This window comes from Colletotrichum gloeosporioides, assembly GCF_011800055.1.
Source record: "Colletotrichum gloeosporioides strain Lc1 chromosome Unknown consensus_34, whole genome shotgun sequence".
Lineage (NCBI taxonomy): Eukaryota > Fungi > Ascomycota > Sordariomycetes > Glomerellales > Glomerellaceae > Colletotrichum > Colletotrichum gloeosporioides.
In genome coordinates, this window is record NW_025544679.1 from 51,659 (window position 1) to 66,321 (window position 14,663).

Consider the following 14,663-nt stretch of genomic DNA (forward strand, 5'->3'; position numbering starts at 1 on the left):
AAAGTCCGAGTCCGAGTCCGATCCCGAAGCCCGGGCCCCACTCCGTAGTCCATGTCCACGACCGCCGTTCTTCCATCTTCCCACGACTATTTCTCCCACACGACAATGAGGAACTGGTCAATAATTCTCATTGTTGGTGATGGAAGGGTCTTACCAGACCAAGTTCCGGGTTCGGCGCCGACGAACCCTCGCTTGCACGGAATGCCGAAAGAGAAAGCTGCGGTGCGATCATCAGCGCCCCTGCAGCAGCTGCCAGCGGTCAAAAAACAGGGTATGCGCCTACCCCGAGCCGTCTACGTCCGCACGATGGAAAAGCCCTCCTGAGATGCAGAAAAGTCCGGCGCGCGATGAGTCTACGCAGCCCGAAGCCGCAGGAACAATACCGCTTTCGTCTCAGCAGCCCGACCCGCCGCCGCCGCAGCCTGCATCGGAATCCGGAATTTGGCATTCATCATCTCTTTCCTAGTGTTCTCATCAGCAAACCATCAGCTTCAACGTGGAATGGCGAGACGATTGTGGGAGAGTCACCCGCACACGCAGCGGAGGGCGCCCGCGCCGAGCTGGACGGGTCGCCCACCATTGCTACGTTGAGCGACGTCTCGGCTCCGCCGACTTTGTTGATGGCCAAATCAAGATACTTCTCTCCGAGTCATTGGCTGCACTCAGTCATTCTGGTATGTCGCACCACTTGTGCTTCGATCACCTCTCTTCATAAGTGTCTTACCTTTCTGACAGAACCTACCAGCCTTGAAATGGCTAGATGAGGAGGTGTCTAAACAAGGGGAGTGCTGGCAAGGTCTCCAACGGTGCCGGGCTCTAGGGGAGAGTCTCAAAGCGCAGCGTCTATTATTGCGGTTCCCCGGGCAATATGGGTCCCATCTGCCGGATAAAGACACTTCGTCCAAGTTACTCGGAAACTATCTTCGCACTTTCGAGACGATCTACCGCATCGTCCACGTACCAACACTCAAGCGGGAGCATAAAGCCTTCTTAGAGAACAACGAAACCTCCCACACAAACTTCATCATCACTCTCCAGCTATGCATGGCTCTCGGCGCATGCGTCAGCGATGGAACCTTCTCATTCAGACCACAAGCTCTTCAGTGGATCCACGAAGCCCGCGAATGGCTCGAGTCGTCCGAGAAGAGAAAATTGACAATGAGCGGCATACAGATTATGTGCCTGGTCCACCTCGCTCAGCAGGCGACGGAGTCCTTGTACGGCGACCGCGTGTGGATCCTCAACGGGACGTTGCTCCGGTCCGCCATATACATCAGCCTCCATCGGGACCCAACGAAGCTGCCGCGGATGTCGGTGTTCCAGGCCCAGATGCGGCGGCGGCTATGGCTGACTGTGATGGAGCTGGTGCTTGATGCGAGTGTTGACTCTGGGCAGTCGCCTTTCATCTCGGAGGATGATTATGATTGCGAGCTCCCGGCTGATTTGAACGATGATCAGATTGGGCCCGATATGGAGACGTTGCCGGCTTTGAATACTGCTAACGCTTCTACGGACATGTCACTTCAGATCGCTTTGAATCGTTCCATCGGACTTCGACTATCTGTAGCAAAACACTGGAGCAAAATCAAACCGACTGGAGGGTACGCTTCCGTGCTACAGCTCGGGTCAGAATTGGAGGCCGCACGCCAATTACTAAACAAGACTCTCTCCTCCCTGCGTCCTGAAGCGTCCCAATTTCAGCACCGCTTCTGCGACACAATCCTCATGCGGTACCTCTTCATCCTCCACATGCCATTCGTTCCCCTCTCAAACCCTCTCTTCTGCCACTCACACAAAACCTGCGTCGACGCTGCCCTGGAACTATCCTACCTCACCCTACCGGCCTCATACCCGGACAACCCCTTCGTAGAAGCAATTCGCATGGTATCAGGTATCAAAGAGCCGTGTCTCGACTTCGACCGTCTCGTCACGTGCGGCTCCGGCTCGTTCAGGATCACCAAGCACCTCGCGACGAGCATGCTGGCCGCGGACCTGGCCTCGCGGGTAGCTGAGAACGGTGTCGCGAAGCCGGGCTCGGCGTTGCGGATCGCGGAGGAGCGGTGGCTTCTCCGTGCGGGGGTGGAGTGGGCTGAAGCACGCATCAGAGCTGGGCAGGATAATGTGAAGGATTATGTCTTCTTTGCGGTTGTACTGGCTGGTGTTGAGGCCCAGATGAATGAAGAATCGGCTGAGAGGGCTATGGAACAAGGGGGACGGGAGGTTATTGATAAGTGCGTGGAGATTTTGACGGAGATGGCGGGTGATTACGCGGTGCCGCAGGGGAGCTTGGATAGCGGCCCTTTGGAGGATAGTGAGTTGGATGTGATGGGTGCATTTTGGTCCAGTGACTTTTCCGGTCTTGGATGGCTGGACTCAGTGCCAATGTTGCCGATGTAAGAGGCATGATGGACGAGTAACTAATGTCGTTCCCCGTTCAAAGTTCCCGGACGCGGAGTCTCAAGTCCGAGTCCGGGGACCGACCCCGAAGATAGCTGTTAAGCATTTCTTGTTTATACTAGAGGGAATTTTACTAAAACAGCAGGATCATCTCCACCTGCCCATGTTTGATTTGCTTCACATCCGAAATCCAATCAGTGAAACACAAATATGAGGCCAACCCAGGTTTTCCAGTCAGGCCCACACATCCCAGTTGGAAGATATGGCATGTAAGTGACGGCCAAAGCCAAGATGTCTTACACTTCCATGCGGGATCTCTTCACTGACGACTCGTGATACGCAGCTGGAAAGGATGGTGGGGAAATATTGGTACACCATCCGCCTTGCGTGTTAGTTGAGGCCACTGACTTTGCTCTAGGAGGACAGAAACAGAGCGGAATCATCACGTACGGCATCGCACCAAAACGTCTCAATCCGTTAGCTGGAGCCGCTCACAACGCCATCTTCAACGTCTGGAGACGCTTCGCCGGCCAATTCTGGTATATTGCGCCGCCGATGGTTGCCGGGTGGTATGTGATGTACTGGGCTGAACAGAGGTGATATACGTTGTGCTTCACGAGAGGCTTGGGTGTGAGTAAGAGTATTTCCTCTGACTGCTTTCTATCAACAGAAATCGATATCTCAATTCAAAGGCAGGAAGGCTCGAGTGTCGGGATAGCCAACCTTAGTTTTGTGATTAAATCCCTCGTCATATGACAATAATCTTTCTTCATGGATGTCTGCTATTCATATCCGCCAGATCAAAGAACATCTGAATGGCTTCCTCTCTCCACGTATCAGGCCGCAGGCCGAGACCGTCCACAGCACTGAACACCATGTTCTCCGGCTTTTCTCGAGTGTACATCGGCCAAGTGATATTACCGACTGATTCTGTGTTATGTCAGCGAACGTCTTCAAGAAACAGCCCAGGGGAAATGGAAAGGCCTGACCTTGGTGATGATTATTCGGCGACCCCGACACCACAAAGCTGATCCACATCCCACTCATTACACCCGCCAACTCCTCAAACTTCCTCCTCGGTCCCTCCTCTTCAGGAAACGGGTCAACCTCCCACCCATCCCCGTTCTTATCCCCAAACACAAACGGAATCTCCTGAAAATGCGTCGCCCCCAGCGTCTCCTTATCAACATTCGCCGTCACCACATCGAAAAAGTAACTATAACACGCCACCCCGCTCTCAGCCCACACCCTTGCCGCAAACCGCCTCCCCGCATGAAAAAACGCGTCCCCGAGAAACAGCGCCGTCTTGCCGTACTCCGCCCCCAGCGCCGGACCCGGGTCCGGCCGCACCGTGCCCAGCCCCGCGGCCGACGGCGCGTCGATCTCGTCCTGGTACAGCGCCGCCCACCTCTCCACCATCGCGACGGGGGGAAGCTTCCCGCTGTTCGAGGCCGCGATGATGCCCGCGAAGTCTTCGTGCGTATTCAGCGGTCCCGGCATGGCGTACTGCACCACGGAGGTGGCCTCGTTCCTGTTCGTCCCGATGAGCAGCGGGACTTTGACGAACTTACCTGCGCGCAGGAGGTTGTAGCTCGTGTCGGTGACGAGGTCGCCGTCCAACGCGAAGGTATGCGAGTACGGAACCGCCAGACTCGCTTTATTCAGAACCTCAGCCGGGACAGACCGCAAGCACTCAACCCCCGCGCAGCCCGTCACATTCAGCACACTCTCAAACTGCACCCCCTTCTCCTCTTCACTCAGAAACGGCGCCGTCGAAAACGGCCCGCCGCTCTGCGCGATCGCACCGCTGAACAACCCCTCATCGCGCGCCATGAGATGATACCCAACTGACGCGGCCCCCGCGCTCTCTCCCGCGATAGTAACCCTGCCCGGATCGCCCCCAAATGCGCCGATATTCTCCTGCACCCAGGCAAGCGCCTGCCTCTGGTCGCGGAGCAGCAGGTTCTCCTCCACCCCCGCGGCGTTCATCATGCCGAACAGGCCGAGGCGGTAGTTCACGCTGACGAAGATAATGGGCGTCCCCACCGCCACGGACTGCGCTACGAGGAAGGAGCCGTTGTAGCGCGCGTCGACGGCGCTGCCGTGCTGGAAGCCGCCGCCGTGGATCCAGACCATGACCGGCAGCTTGGGTTCCGGAGGGGGGCTGGCGGGGCGGATGATGTTGAGGTGGAGGCAGTCTTCGCTCATCGGGGCTGTGTCGGGTTGGTAGATCCCGGGGACATGGAGGGCGTTGCCCATGCAGTAGGGACCGTAGGAGTCTGCGAGACGGGTGAAGTTCGGCCATGGTGGGGGAGGGACGGGGCGGCGGAGGCGGAGGTTGGAGATGGGCGGGGCGGCGAAGGGGATGCCGAGGAAGAAGTCCTGGTTGTAGAAGGGGTTGTGTTTGCCAGCTAAGGTGCCGTTTCTGATGTTGACGATTGGGGGTGGTTTGGTGGCTGTGGTTAGGGGTGTTTGGGAGGCTGCCGTTGATGGTGAGAGTTGCAAGATGGCGAGGGGGATGTAACTGAAGAGTAGAGCTACTTTCATGTTGAAAAGGTGAAAACAGTTGGCACTTGAAATGGTAACTGGAATTCTACACGGAGAGTTATTGATGGATTGTAACTCTTGAAATAGCACTCCTCTTGTACGCAGCCCGTCCGTCATTCATCAGCCGTTGCTAGCGACGCAAGACCCCCCCTCAAGTCTTCGGACGATAGGCTAATGGGATGATTCCCCGTTACACGGCATTGAATAAGTAGAACATGGCCAATTGTCTTCAAACCGTCCCAAGAGCCCTCCCACACAACTTATGAGAATCTCACGGGCTCGGAGGTCCGCAGTTCTGGGCGGTGCCGAGTCCGGAAGCGAAGTCCTGGCTTATATGACATTCTTGTCAGGAAGATGGATGATTCGTTCATCCGATGACGTATCGGCGTGAGATTTTAGAAAGAACACCAACTCCTTGACGGCATGATAGGCATACTGTCCCCGATGCCATTGAGCAGGTCCATGAAGTGATCAACAAAGGCTCACGAAAACGACACACACCAGCTGAGCGGCCAGGGGTTTTTCACACCGACCTCGCCATTCACAATCCTATCTGGTAAAACCAGACCAAACGTAGACTCATCCATAAAACCCTCTTCTTCCCAAATGATAGAGAATGCTTGGTGAAATGCTCCGACCCGACTTCCGCAGCGGAGTTGAGGTTACACGGCGTACCCGCCCCCACTCCTTCAACCCCCAAACTCAAACCCCCAACTTCACCACCAAACCCCCATTCTCACTCATCACAAATATAAGATCCGATACACAAACTTGAAGCAAAAAGACGGCTCAAAAATAGTCTCAAGTAGCAAAAAGAATGGACGAACAGGGAATCGAACCCTGGACCACTCACATGCTAAGCGAGTATTATACCACTAAACCATTCGCCCGACTTCATATCCTCAGGTCCCGAAATGTGAGCTCAAGAAGGTCACGGCGTGGACGAATGCGGCTGCACGAATGAGACCTGTCCCGCGTCGGCCACGAGATGCCAGAAGCGGCAATGGCGTTTCCTCTGGCAATCCTGAAATCTTTGGTCGGGGGCGCGTGGAAAATGCGCCGCGTAACGTATTTGCACTGCTTGTCGTCAACACATTCGAGACTGATGCAATTCAATTACCAACTCATATCCCGCCTCAGACGGGAAACTGGTGAACTCCAGGCTAAGTAAATGGATGCCATGTACCCCCAAATCAAACCTTGCCGTGCTCATGCTTCTTCTCTCTCTCTCTCTTCCTCACTCCGCTACCAAGCTAATAACACATAAATGTACCGTTATGCCAAAATACCATGCTTGAGTAAAAACAACCCGCCCCCGCGAGAACCCACCAACCCATACTCTCACTCTCAAACCCGCAACTCAACCGCAATCTTGTCACTCTCGCCCACGACCTCCCCGGCGCTCTGAGCGCCCTTGTTCCGCCTCTTCTCCAGCTCGCTCTCGGCGATGGACCGGATGAGCTGGATCGTCAGCTCCGTGCCCGTCGCGACGGCCTCCTCGGACGCGTCGGAGGGCACGTGCAGGAAAACGACGCGGCGGTGCTTCTGCTGCTTCCAGAGGTGCGCGAGGGAGGAGAAGTAGATGAAGTCGCAGAGGTAGTGGCCCGCGTCTTCGGATATGCGCAGGTCGGAGCGGTCCTGTGTGTCTGGAGTCAGCGGCCGGGCTACTTACATACATCTTTCCTGTAACACATCGCTCGTTATGCGTATTTACAAAGGGGGCCACGAGTTATGGAGCATCAAGAACAAACATACCGGGCTATGCGCCTTCCACCGGCCCAAAACGTCCCCCAGGTCGAACTCGGTCTCGATCTCATCGGGACAGCCGTACCAGACCCAGCCCTCGCCCTGCTCCTTGCGGCGCTCCTCGTCCTCGAGGCGGTTGCCGTCGACGTCGGGGAACGCGTAGCCGTCGCGGTGCCCGCGGCGCTCGACCGAGTAGAAGAGGCGCGGGCCGGCCATGCCGATGTGCACGACGGCGTCGATGCGCGGGTGCGTCGCGGGGTCCCAGAGCTGGGGGACGAGGTGGCGGACGGTCTGGTAGTTTACGCGGATGGCTTCGGGGTGAACGAGGATGCGGACGGGCGGGAGCGGTCGGGATGTTGTTGTCGTCGTCGTTTCTGACGGGTGGTCTTTTGGGTTCTTTGCTCGGAGGGGCGGGAGGTACGCGGGCAGGGAGTGGGCGATTTCCCAGGAGGGATTCACGGGGTACTGGACCTTGAAGGGCTATTGCGGGTTAGTTATGTTAGCCGGGTTGTGTAGTGTAGCAGGAGGAGCGGAAGGCAATTGAAGGGAGTTGTTGGCTCGTGTGCTCTGAGGATTGGGAGGAGTGACAATGATGTCCATCGTCGCAATGGCGGGGCAGTGACGATCTGGTGGTGAGGGGCAGACTCGGGGAAAAGACGGGCGGGCGGTGGGGATGACGGGTGTGTGCTGAACGTACGCCGAAGCCGGTCACGAGGACGGTGAACTCGTCTTGCGAGTCAATTTGCGACCCCATTGTGCCGGTCCTGAGTATATCCAAGGATGAGAGAGAAAAGAAGCAAAAGCTGCGAGAGGTTTTCTCCTTCTTCAAGAAGCAGAGAAGGGGGGGAACGAAGGACGGGAACGGGAAACGATTGTCTTGCGATTATGTACCTGAACTGCGACCTCCCCTGATGCGGGATTGTTTGCGCTGTAAGAGGTGGGGTCGCAGCGCTAAATGCGAAAGGCCGCAGGCGGAGATGGGACGCCGCCGCCGCGGCAGCAGCAGCAGCAGCAGTGGGGGACAGGGGTTCGCTTTCACCATACCTGGGCGGGGGAAACCGAAGCCTGCCCGCGCAAGGACGGTGCGGGGCACCGCTGGGCGAGATCCGAGGCAGGCGCGGGGGGCTCACACTAACCGAGACTACGACGCATCAGAATCGCGCCTACGAGTATAATTCTAATCGCTCAAAGACAAGATTAGGACGCTACACAGTCAATGAAGCAGTACTTGGCCTCAGATGCAATGAACCCGCCACGGTGAGCTGAGGCTACGCATTCATAACCAGCCGGGGTGACGAGAGTTTTTAGCTTCCGCACATGTTTAAAAGAAGGGTGGCACTAAACCACGAGGATGTCGAAGCACTGATACAAGGCCATTGGCGGTGAGGGCGCAACTACCAGGCTATGGGCGCCGGGATGGGAAGGGTAAACTTCATGGACGTTGGTTGATGCAAAACCTTAGCTGGCAACCTTCGCCTAACCTTGTTATGTGAGTGGTCACTAACGAAGTATCGTGCTCAGCTCAGCGAGCTGACTGAACGTTGGTCATGCCATTGTTTTACTGTTCACTGTATACTATTTCACTGCCGTCTGCCGTTATAACAGCAGCTCATCTATCGTCGTTTCCAAGGCGCAGGGCACCCAATCGGTGCGGGTATCAACCATCATCATATCCAGTCTCATCAATAATCAAGGACCTCGTAACTTCCCAAGAACAATAAGACTCACTCTGATCGCGGCTCGTCGACGATCTTGAGCCCGCCAACTTCGTCGTATTCTACACGTTTCTCGTTCACAGCCTTCCGCATCTCTTCGCGCAGGACCGTCTTCTCGCCCGTGACGGGGTCCCATTCCCATCCTTCTCGCATCCACATCCACCGCAGACACGCCCGAAGCTCCTTGTCGTCGGGTCGTACTCTCATCCACTCGGGCTGGAAGTTGGGTGCCGCGCCCTTGCCGTTCCAGTCCTGGGCCCGTCCGAGGAGTTCGTCGCGGCAGAAGATGCGCCAGCTATCGAGCGCGTATTTGCCTTGGGTGAAGTGGCCCATTTCCCAAGAATCGTCTGTAGCAGCTGGCGTCGTGTGTTCCTCTTCGTGCTCGTCCTCCGTATGTCGTGTAATGGCATTGAATAAAATATCTCGTTTGTCGTAGTTCTTTACTCTATAAAGGACTCCCGCCGTAGGTGGTCTCTCCAACCATAGCCGTGCATATCGCTGAATCGCCGCCGTTCTGACAACAGAAAGACCCAAGTGGTGCGTCATATTCATAATGGTATTTGGGTCTGCCTCAGCCAGGGCAGCAGGTGTAGGGTACTTCTCCTTGATCTTGTAAAACGTAGGAATAGCCAGCGTGCCTGCCGTTTTGACGAGATAAGTAACGACAACCAATAGCCAAAAGGGCTCATGAGCCATTTCCTCCTGAATAAGACCAAATCGCGGCGCTGAGAGCGGTGGAAAGGGAATAGTCGAGACAAGGCCATTTCGCTTTTTCGGAGACTGCTTGGGCGATTGCTTCGCTGGGGATTGTGTAAAAAAGGGCGACATGACAGCAGGCTTCCGTTTGGGCGACGGCCCGCCTACTCCTCCGATTTGACATGGCTCAAATCCAGGGGGGACAAGGGGCCGGATGAGGTCGTCGGGGACGGCGATGGGGACGGAGACAGTCGGGTGGGCCAGGATGGCTTCTCTGCCCGAAGATCCCTGGCTGTCTGCGGGCCGTTGCCTTTTAAATCGCCGGCGACGTCGTCATTGCCTCCATTTGCCTGGCCGGCGACTTTCTGAATACTGCTGTTGGGCCCCGACGGACCAGAGGCGCTTGCATTTGCGGACTCAGGGTTGCTGGACTTGCGGGGGCTGTTGCGCGGTGTAGCGATGCCGTGACGGAGGATTGCTGAGGGATCGGGTTGTTCACTACCGGCCGGGGATGTGGATGCCGATTGCTGCTGTGCGTGCTCATCCCCCGGAGGCGCAAAGTAGTGAGAGGTGGCCTTGGGCGCGGTTCTCTGTCGCTTGACTCGCCGGGGGGCCTCAGTTGCGTCATCGTCACGCTCCCGCTTCAGACCACCCTCTCGCTTGATAACTCGCTCCTCCTTCTCGACGGGCTGGGGCGATGCAGTGAGGCCTGACCGATGGACCCGAAGCATAGCCGACAAGTTCTTGATGGACTGATCGGTAGCGGCCCAGCCCTTGCGCAGCTCCTCGTTAGCTACTGCAGCCTTGGTCGGACGCAGGACGAAGGCTAGAACATCTCGGGCATCGAGCTCGGAGGCAGAAGGCGGGCGGTTGTCTCTGATTGAGGCCGCGCACTCCAGCTTCAGGTACCAGTCCTCGAAGCCGCTGAAGAGGCAAATGTCGGAGACAACCATCTTCTCCTCCCAAGGAGTACCGGGATGGGCCAGAACATCGAGTAGGAAGGGCTTGTCGTCGTCGGATACGTCAAAACCGACGAAGTAGTCGGGTGCTAGTGCAGGCGCCATTGCTGGTGTATGTGGTCTAAGGCGATGGTGTATATTTGGTGGTGTCGTGGGATTGCGAGTGTGTGATGGAAGAATTGAGGAGGATGGAAAAAAATTGAAGTCGGGAGAGGTATTTTGGAAGGAAGTGAGATGTTCCGGAGATGGGTTTGAGGTGCAGTGAGAAGGCACCTGAAGAGCAGAGGTTGAAGCTCCTTGGCTCCGACGTCAAAGGAGAGAGGTAGGTCGTGGTTGGCCTTTCTGCAATTGGATTACCTTGGGGGTGGACCAGGGCCGTTGAGGCAGGCCATTGTCCACTGTGGGCGGTCAATGGCACTCCATTGCGGTGTCAAAGAAATTTCAATGCAGGGGAAGAAACCTGAAATGCGCAGTGGCAGCTGCAAATAAGAGAATGCCGCGTTTTGGGGACTGTGGACGGTGCTGGTGAGGTCTGTTTTCAGGAGGAGACGTTGCTATTCCGCAGCACCTTCGTCCCAGAGACCTGCTGCGGTTGGGTGGTTGTTTAGCCTCATCCGGAGTGAACCCGTCCCCTGGGTCTGGTCTGCCAGGGACCCTTTTTTTTTCCTTTGCGGTGTCCCCTTCGGCAGCAGCGTCATCAAGACAGCCACACCGCTTAGGGGTTCGTGCTATTCTTTGAGCACCCATTCAGTAAATGAAGAGCAACTCTTCCGTTGGCACAGGGCTGAGGTGAAACATGTAGGCAAAGAACAACGGGTGACAAAAAACGGCGGCCCGGGTAGCCATCGTCGTGGTGGCTTGGGGTTGCGGTTTTGTTTGTTGATCAGTATCTCAGTCGGGGGGGTACAGACATGCAACTCAGGTACAAATATGAGGGAGAGCCTGGCCTGCCATGCCAGCGTTACGGTGTGTAGCGATGAACCACGTTGGCCCAACTTATTGGAGATGCTTATCATTATCTATCTCCGTCAGTGTCCACAGCCAGCCCAGGACAGCCAAGCCAAGCCGCTGCAGCAGGCAAGGCAAGGTAACGAACGGCGAGGTACCTTGCCTTAGCTCATCTCATCAGTCAATCAGTGTCCAACAGCAACGAGTTCCAAGTCACCTTCTCGAACCCAACGGCAGCGTCCAGGGTGGCTTTCCAGAGCCTCCGTACCCCGGATTATGCGATACCACTGATAGGGAAGGGATAAGAGGCCAGATACAGCGGCCCGGTTGGCAGGCTCCTATCGCATTGATCAAGTTACGCAATCTTGAGCCCGATCGTGTGACTTGTCCAGGTCCACTCTTCACCAACCTTCCATTGACTAGGACTGGGACTGGGACTGGGAAAGGACACTGAGCAGTGAGCGGACGCAACGCGAACCTGAGGAACCAGTGCATGGGAATCGGCTGCTCGAGCGTGTCCCACCGTGTCGTTGCAATGATTGCAGCAAGAAACATGGCGTGCTCAGGCTCTTGTAACTCTATCTCCGCTATGTACGCAGCAGGCCAGTGTTTTCGTCCCAGCCGTCTCGGGCTGCTCACGTTTCCAGCCTGTACTTTGCAGTACTCACACCTGGGTACCCTGACTTCCATTGGACACCTCACGTTGAGGCCGCAGACATGGCAAGTCTAGTCGAGGCCCGGAAACATTCCCGCTGGACTTGCAGCTGCAGCAACCGTGCAACGCCCGGCTTCAGTTCAGTGCATCCGCCTGCTACGCCGGATGCTACTTGCAGTGAACTTTCTTGGACGGACGGCAGTGACATGTCGGCCAGCTTGCAGGAGCGAGCGATGTGGTTCTATCCCAGCCCAACGCATCCATTACGAGCATCGTTCTCATTAGTGAGCGGAGACCTGTTGCATAGGGAGCTGCGCAATTGCAGCCAGTCAGTGACAGTTGGGCATGTAGTGCGCCTCCCTCAATGGCAGTAATTGGAAGTACGACGGAGATAGGGCGTTCGGTGACACGTCTACGGAAAGCCGAAGCGGGTACGTATCGACGACAACCTGGACCTTGATGCATTGCAGAGGCAGGCGCTGCAGTCAACAGAGTTCAATTGCTTGGGCAGGTGCGGCCGGTACGTACCGATCGCAACTGCCTTTTGATGACGGGACGCATGATGAGTGGTCCACCGCGTGACGGTGTGTGGGGCCCGTCGTGTCACGTGGGCACCTTCACCCAATCCTTGCACTGCCGCCGGTCCGTCGCCTCATTTACTCTGCCTGCTCCCCGTTTTCCATTCCTAGAACTTCCAGATCCTATCTCAATCTTCCCGCCCTTCCCCCATCAACCAGCGCGTCCTTGTCGTTTTTCCGAGCGTTCACCAACCCGATCCGAATTCCCAGCGTCACCGAGCATCGAGAGATGAGTAGTCGCGGTGGTAAATTAGCCCCAGAAGTCAACCGGTGAGTCCGAATTCTTCTTCAAATCGCCCTGCCCGGTACCGTCAGCCAACACGCCCTTCGTCCCTGGCACGAGACCCGGAGCCGGGCGAGGTCACCCCACGGCCCATGCCGTCCAGCCTATGATCTTGACTCCTACCCCGGATCCCGATCGATGCTACCTCCATTGTGTTGCGTGACGACAGACATGGCTGACTGTTCCTGCAGAGCTCTGTTCGTGAAGAACTTGAGGTAAGCCTCTACACGATGATCGTCGACCCGACATTGACATCGACCATCACGACCATCACGATGACTAACGCGACGACAGCTACAACGTAACTCCAGAGGAGTTGTTCGACCTGTTCGGAAAATTTGGCCCGATCCGGTACGCACCTTGATTCGATGTCGACCACGACACGCACAACTAACTATTCAACAGACAGGTGCGCCAGGGCATTGCCAGCGGCACCAAGGGCACCGCCTTCGTTGTCTATGAAGACGTAATGGATGCGAAGCAAGCCTGCGACAAGCTCAACGGCTTCAACTTCCAGAACCGATACCTCATCGGTACGTCGCGTCGCTGACTCCTCCCCTGTCACGTCCTCCGTCCTCGCTAACACGTCGCAGTTCTGTATCACCAGCCAGAGAAGATGCTCAAGTCAAAAGAGGACCTCGAGGCCCGCCGCGCCAGTTTAGCGCAGCTCAAGCAGCAGCACGGTATCGAATGACAATCCGACGGGTCTGCGGAACGCCTCCAGACATCATCCTCGTCTGCAGGCCCGTCTTCGATTTCACCCACGAAACCGACGTTTTCTTCGTCTCCTCCTGACTCGAAGAAGACGATCCTACGAAAGGGCAAGCCGACCATATCCAGCGGACACGTATCTCGATCCGGTGTCCGATTCGCCGACGGAGTGCGACCCAACTCGCTCCAGGCCCAGACTTGCGCTTAGAGGAAACGGTGGAGTCGTTGTAAAACATGACCCGCCAACACCAAAGCTTTTCGCAATGTTCTGGTCGGGGCATCTTTCTCACGTGCAATGCGCAACAATCATCACACACTTTTATTGTCGTCGCTTTGGTTCTGGCTCTCACAGAGAAAAACAAAACGCCCGAAAACTTCACTCATCTCCCCCTGGAGAATATCATGACCTGATATGAACCTTGCGCGATGGAAGGGGCAATTAGGGAAAACAGGAATTTGGGGGGTTTGAGAAAGCCGCGTGTGACGTTTGGTAATACCAAATAGTCCGCGGGCATTGTCTTTATATTTTTACTCTTTTTTACTTTACTTGCTTCGGGAAAGGGAAGAGGCGTATCGACATCACGACCTTTGCTTGTGGATTACCTTCCTTCGACGCTCTTCACCGCAAGTCGTTTTATCAGAGAATGCATGACAGGCGAGGTCACTACCTCACGTTTTCCCCTCTCGGCATGTTGTGATGTTTTAGGCGTGACCATTCCTCTCAATCGCGTATGCTTTCCAAATCGTGATGACTCACTTCAAGAGCTGTCCCCTGAAAAGTCGTGTCGCCCTTGGCCGCAAGACGCTTCCACAGCATGCATGTACAGCCTGCCCGGCTTGCTCTCTTAGCCCTGGAACCAAGACAGGCAGGATGGCCTTGTCCCGCCACCGCTCGGCCGAGTAGTGCGGCTTTGTAGCACGCCTGCAACGCCCTCCGCGGGCCGCGCCCGAGACCTGTAATTGCCGAAGCTTTTGCGTTGGTTCTTCCAGAGATCCGTCAGCGGGGGTCGAGGATGCTCGGGCTCTGCGCGTCAGACGTTCATCTCGACGTTGATGACCGGGCACAGGAGGCAGCGAAAGCTCATGGGGTGATTGGTGTGCCGGGATGGAGGGAGCGGGGGCGGCCTTGCGTGTCGAGTCTTGATGCGACAGCTTCTTGTGGTTTCGCGGCGGCGGTTGCGTTGTGCGAGTTACGTCTGCCTCGGACGAGGACTCGAGCAAAGCGAGTTTACGGGTCGAGTCGAAGAGAGTGGCGCCATGCGCGATCAAGGGAGGATATGCGGGCTGGGGCGGGGAGCTGGGTGGGAAGAGCTGTTCGAGGCCGTCGTGGAGTCTGCTCATCTGTCCAGATCCTGTGGGTAAGTTCGTCAATTTGGACGGCGGTATGAGGATAGAAGTGGTAGGTCGGACGCGCGAGGGAATGGATGA

General features: G+C 56.3%; 5 protein-coding genes across 5 annotated transcripts; 2 read left to right on the forward strand and 3 right to left on the reverse strand.

Annotated features, from left to right (window-relative positions):
- Positions 1 to 347: 347 nt before the first annotated feature.
- GCG54_00004253 (Transcription factor lepE) lies at positions 348 to 2,997 on the forward strand (the record flags this gene model as incomplete). The annotated part of the gene is made up of 3 exons (XM_045404306.1): positions 348 to 674; positions 736 to 2,311; positions 2,792 to 2,997. 3 exons carry the CDS (start codon positions 348 to 350, stop codon positions 2,995 to 2,997), a joined length of 2,109 nt encoding a protein of 702 aa, XP_045265780.1.
- A 169-nt stretch (positions 2,998 to 3,166) lies between these two features.
- Positions 3,167 to 4,944, reverse strand: GCG54_00004254 (Lipase 2; the record flags this gene model as incomplete). Its single annotated transcript, XM_045404307.1, has 2 exons — positions 3,167 to 3,327; positions 3,387 to 4,944. The coding sequence occupies 2 exons, from the start codon at positions 4,942 to 4,944 to the stop codon at positions 3,167 to 3,169; spliced, it is 1,719 nt and encodes a 572-aa protein (XP_045265781.1).
- A 1,347-nt stretch (positions 4,945 to 6,291) lies between these two features.
- Positions 6,292 to 7,444, reverse strand: GCG54_00004255 (Pyroglutamyl-peptidase 1; the record flags this gene model as incomplete). Its single annotated transcript, XM_045404308.1, has 3 exons — positions 6,292 to 6,582; positions 6,700 to 7,170; positions 7,388 to 7,444. The coding sequence occupies 3 exons, from the start codon at positions 7,442 to 7,444 to the stop codon at positions 6,292 to 6,294; spliced, it is 819 nt and encodes a 272-aa protein (XP_045265782.1).
- Positions 7,445 to 8,414: 970 nt separating this feature from the next.
- GCG54_00004256 (uncharacterized protein) lies at positions 8,415 to 10,165 on the reverse strand (the record flags this gene model as incomplete). The annotated part of the gene is made up of 2 exons (XM_045404309.1): positions 8,415 to 9,397; positions 9,496 to 10,165. 2 exons carry the CDS (start codon positions 10,163 to 10,165, stop codon positions 8,415 to 8,417), a joined length of 1,653 nt encoding a protein of 550 aa, XP_045265783.1.
- Positions 10,166 to 12,470: 2,305 nt separating this feature from the next.
- GCG54_00004257 (Splicing factor 3B subunit 6-like protein) lies at positions 12,471 to 13,443 on the forward strand (the record flags this gene model as incomplete). Its single annotated transcript, XM_045404310.1, has 6 exons — positions 12,471 to 12,511; positions 12,716 to 12,739; positions 12,819 to 12,875; positions 12,930 to 13,057; positions 13,118 to 13,207; positions 13,268 to 13,443. 6 exons carry the CDS (start codon positions 12,471 to 12,473, stop codon positions 13,441 to 13,443), a joined length of 516 nt encoding a protein of 171 aa, XP_045265784.1.
- Between the last annotated feature and the right edge of the window lie 1,220 nt (positions 13,444 to 14,663).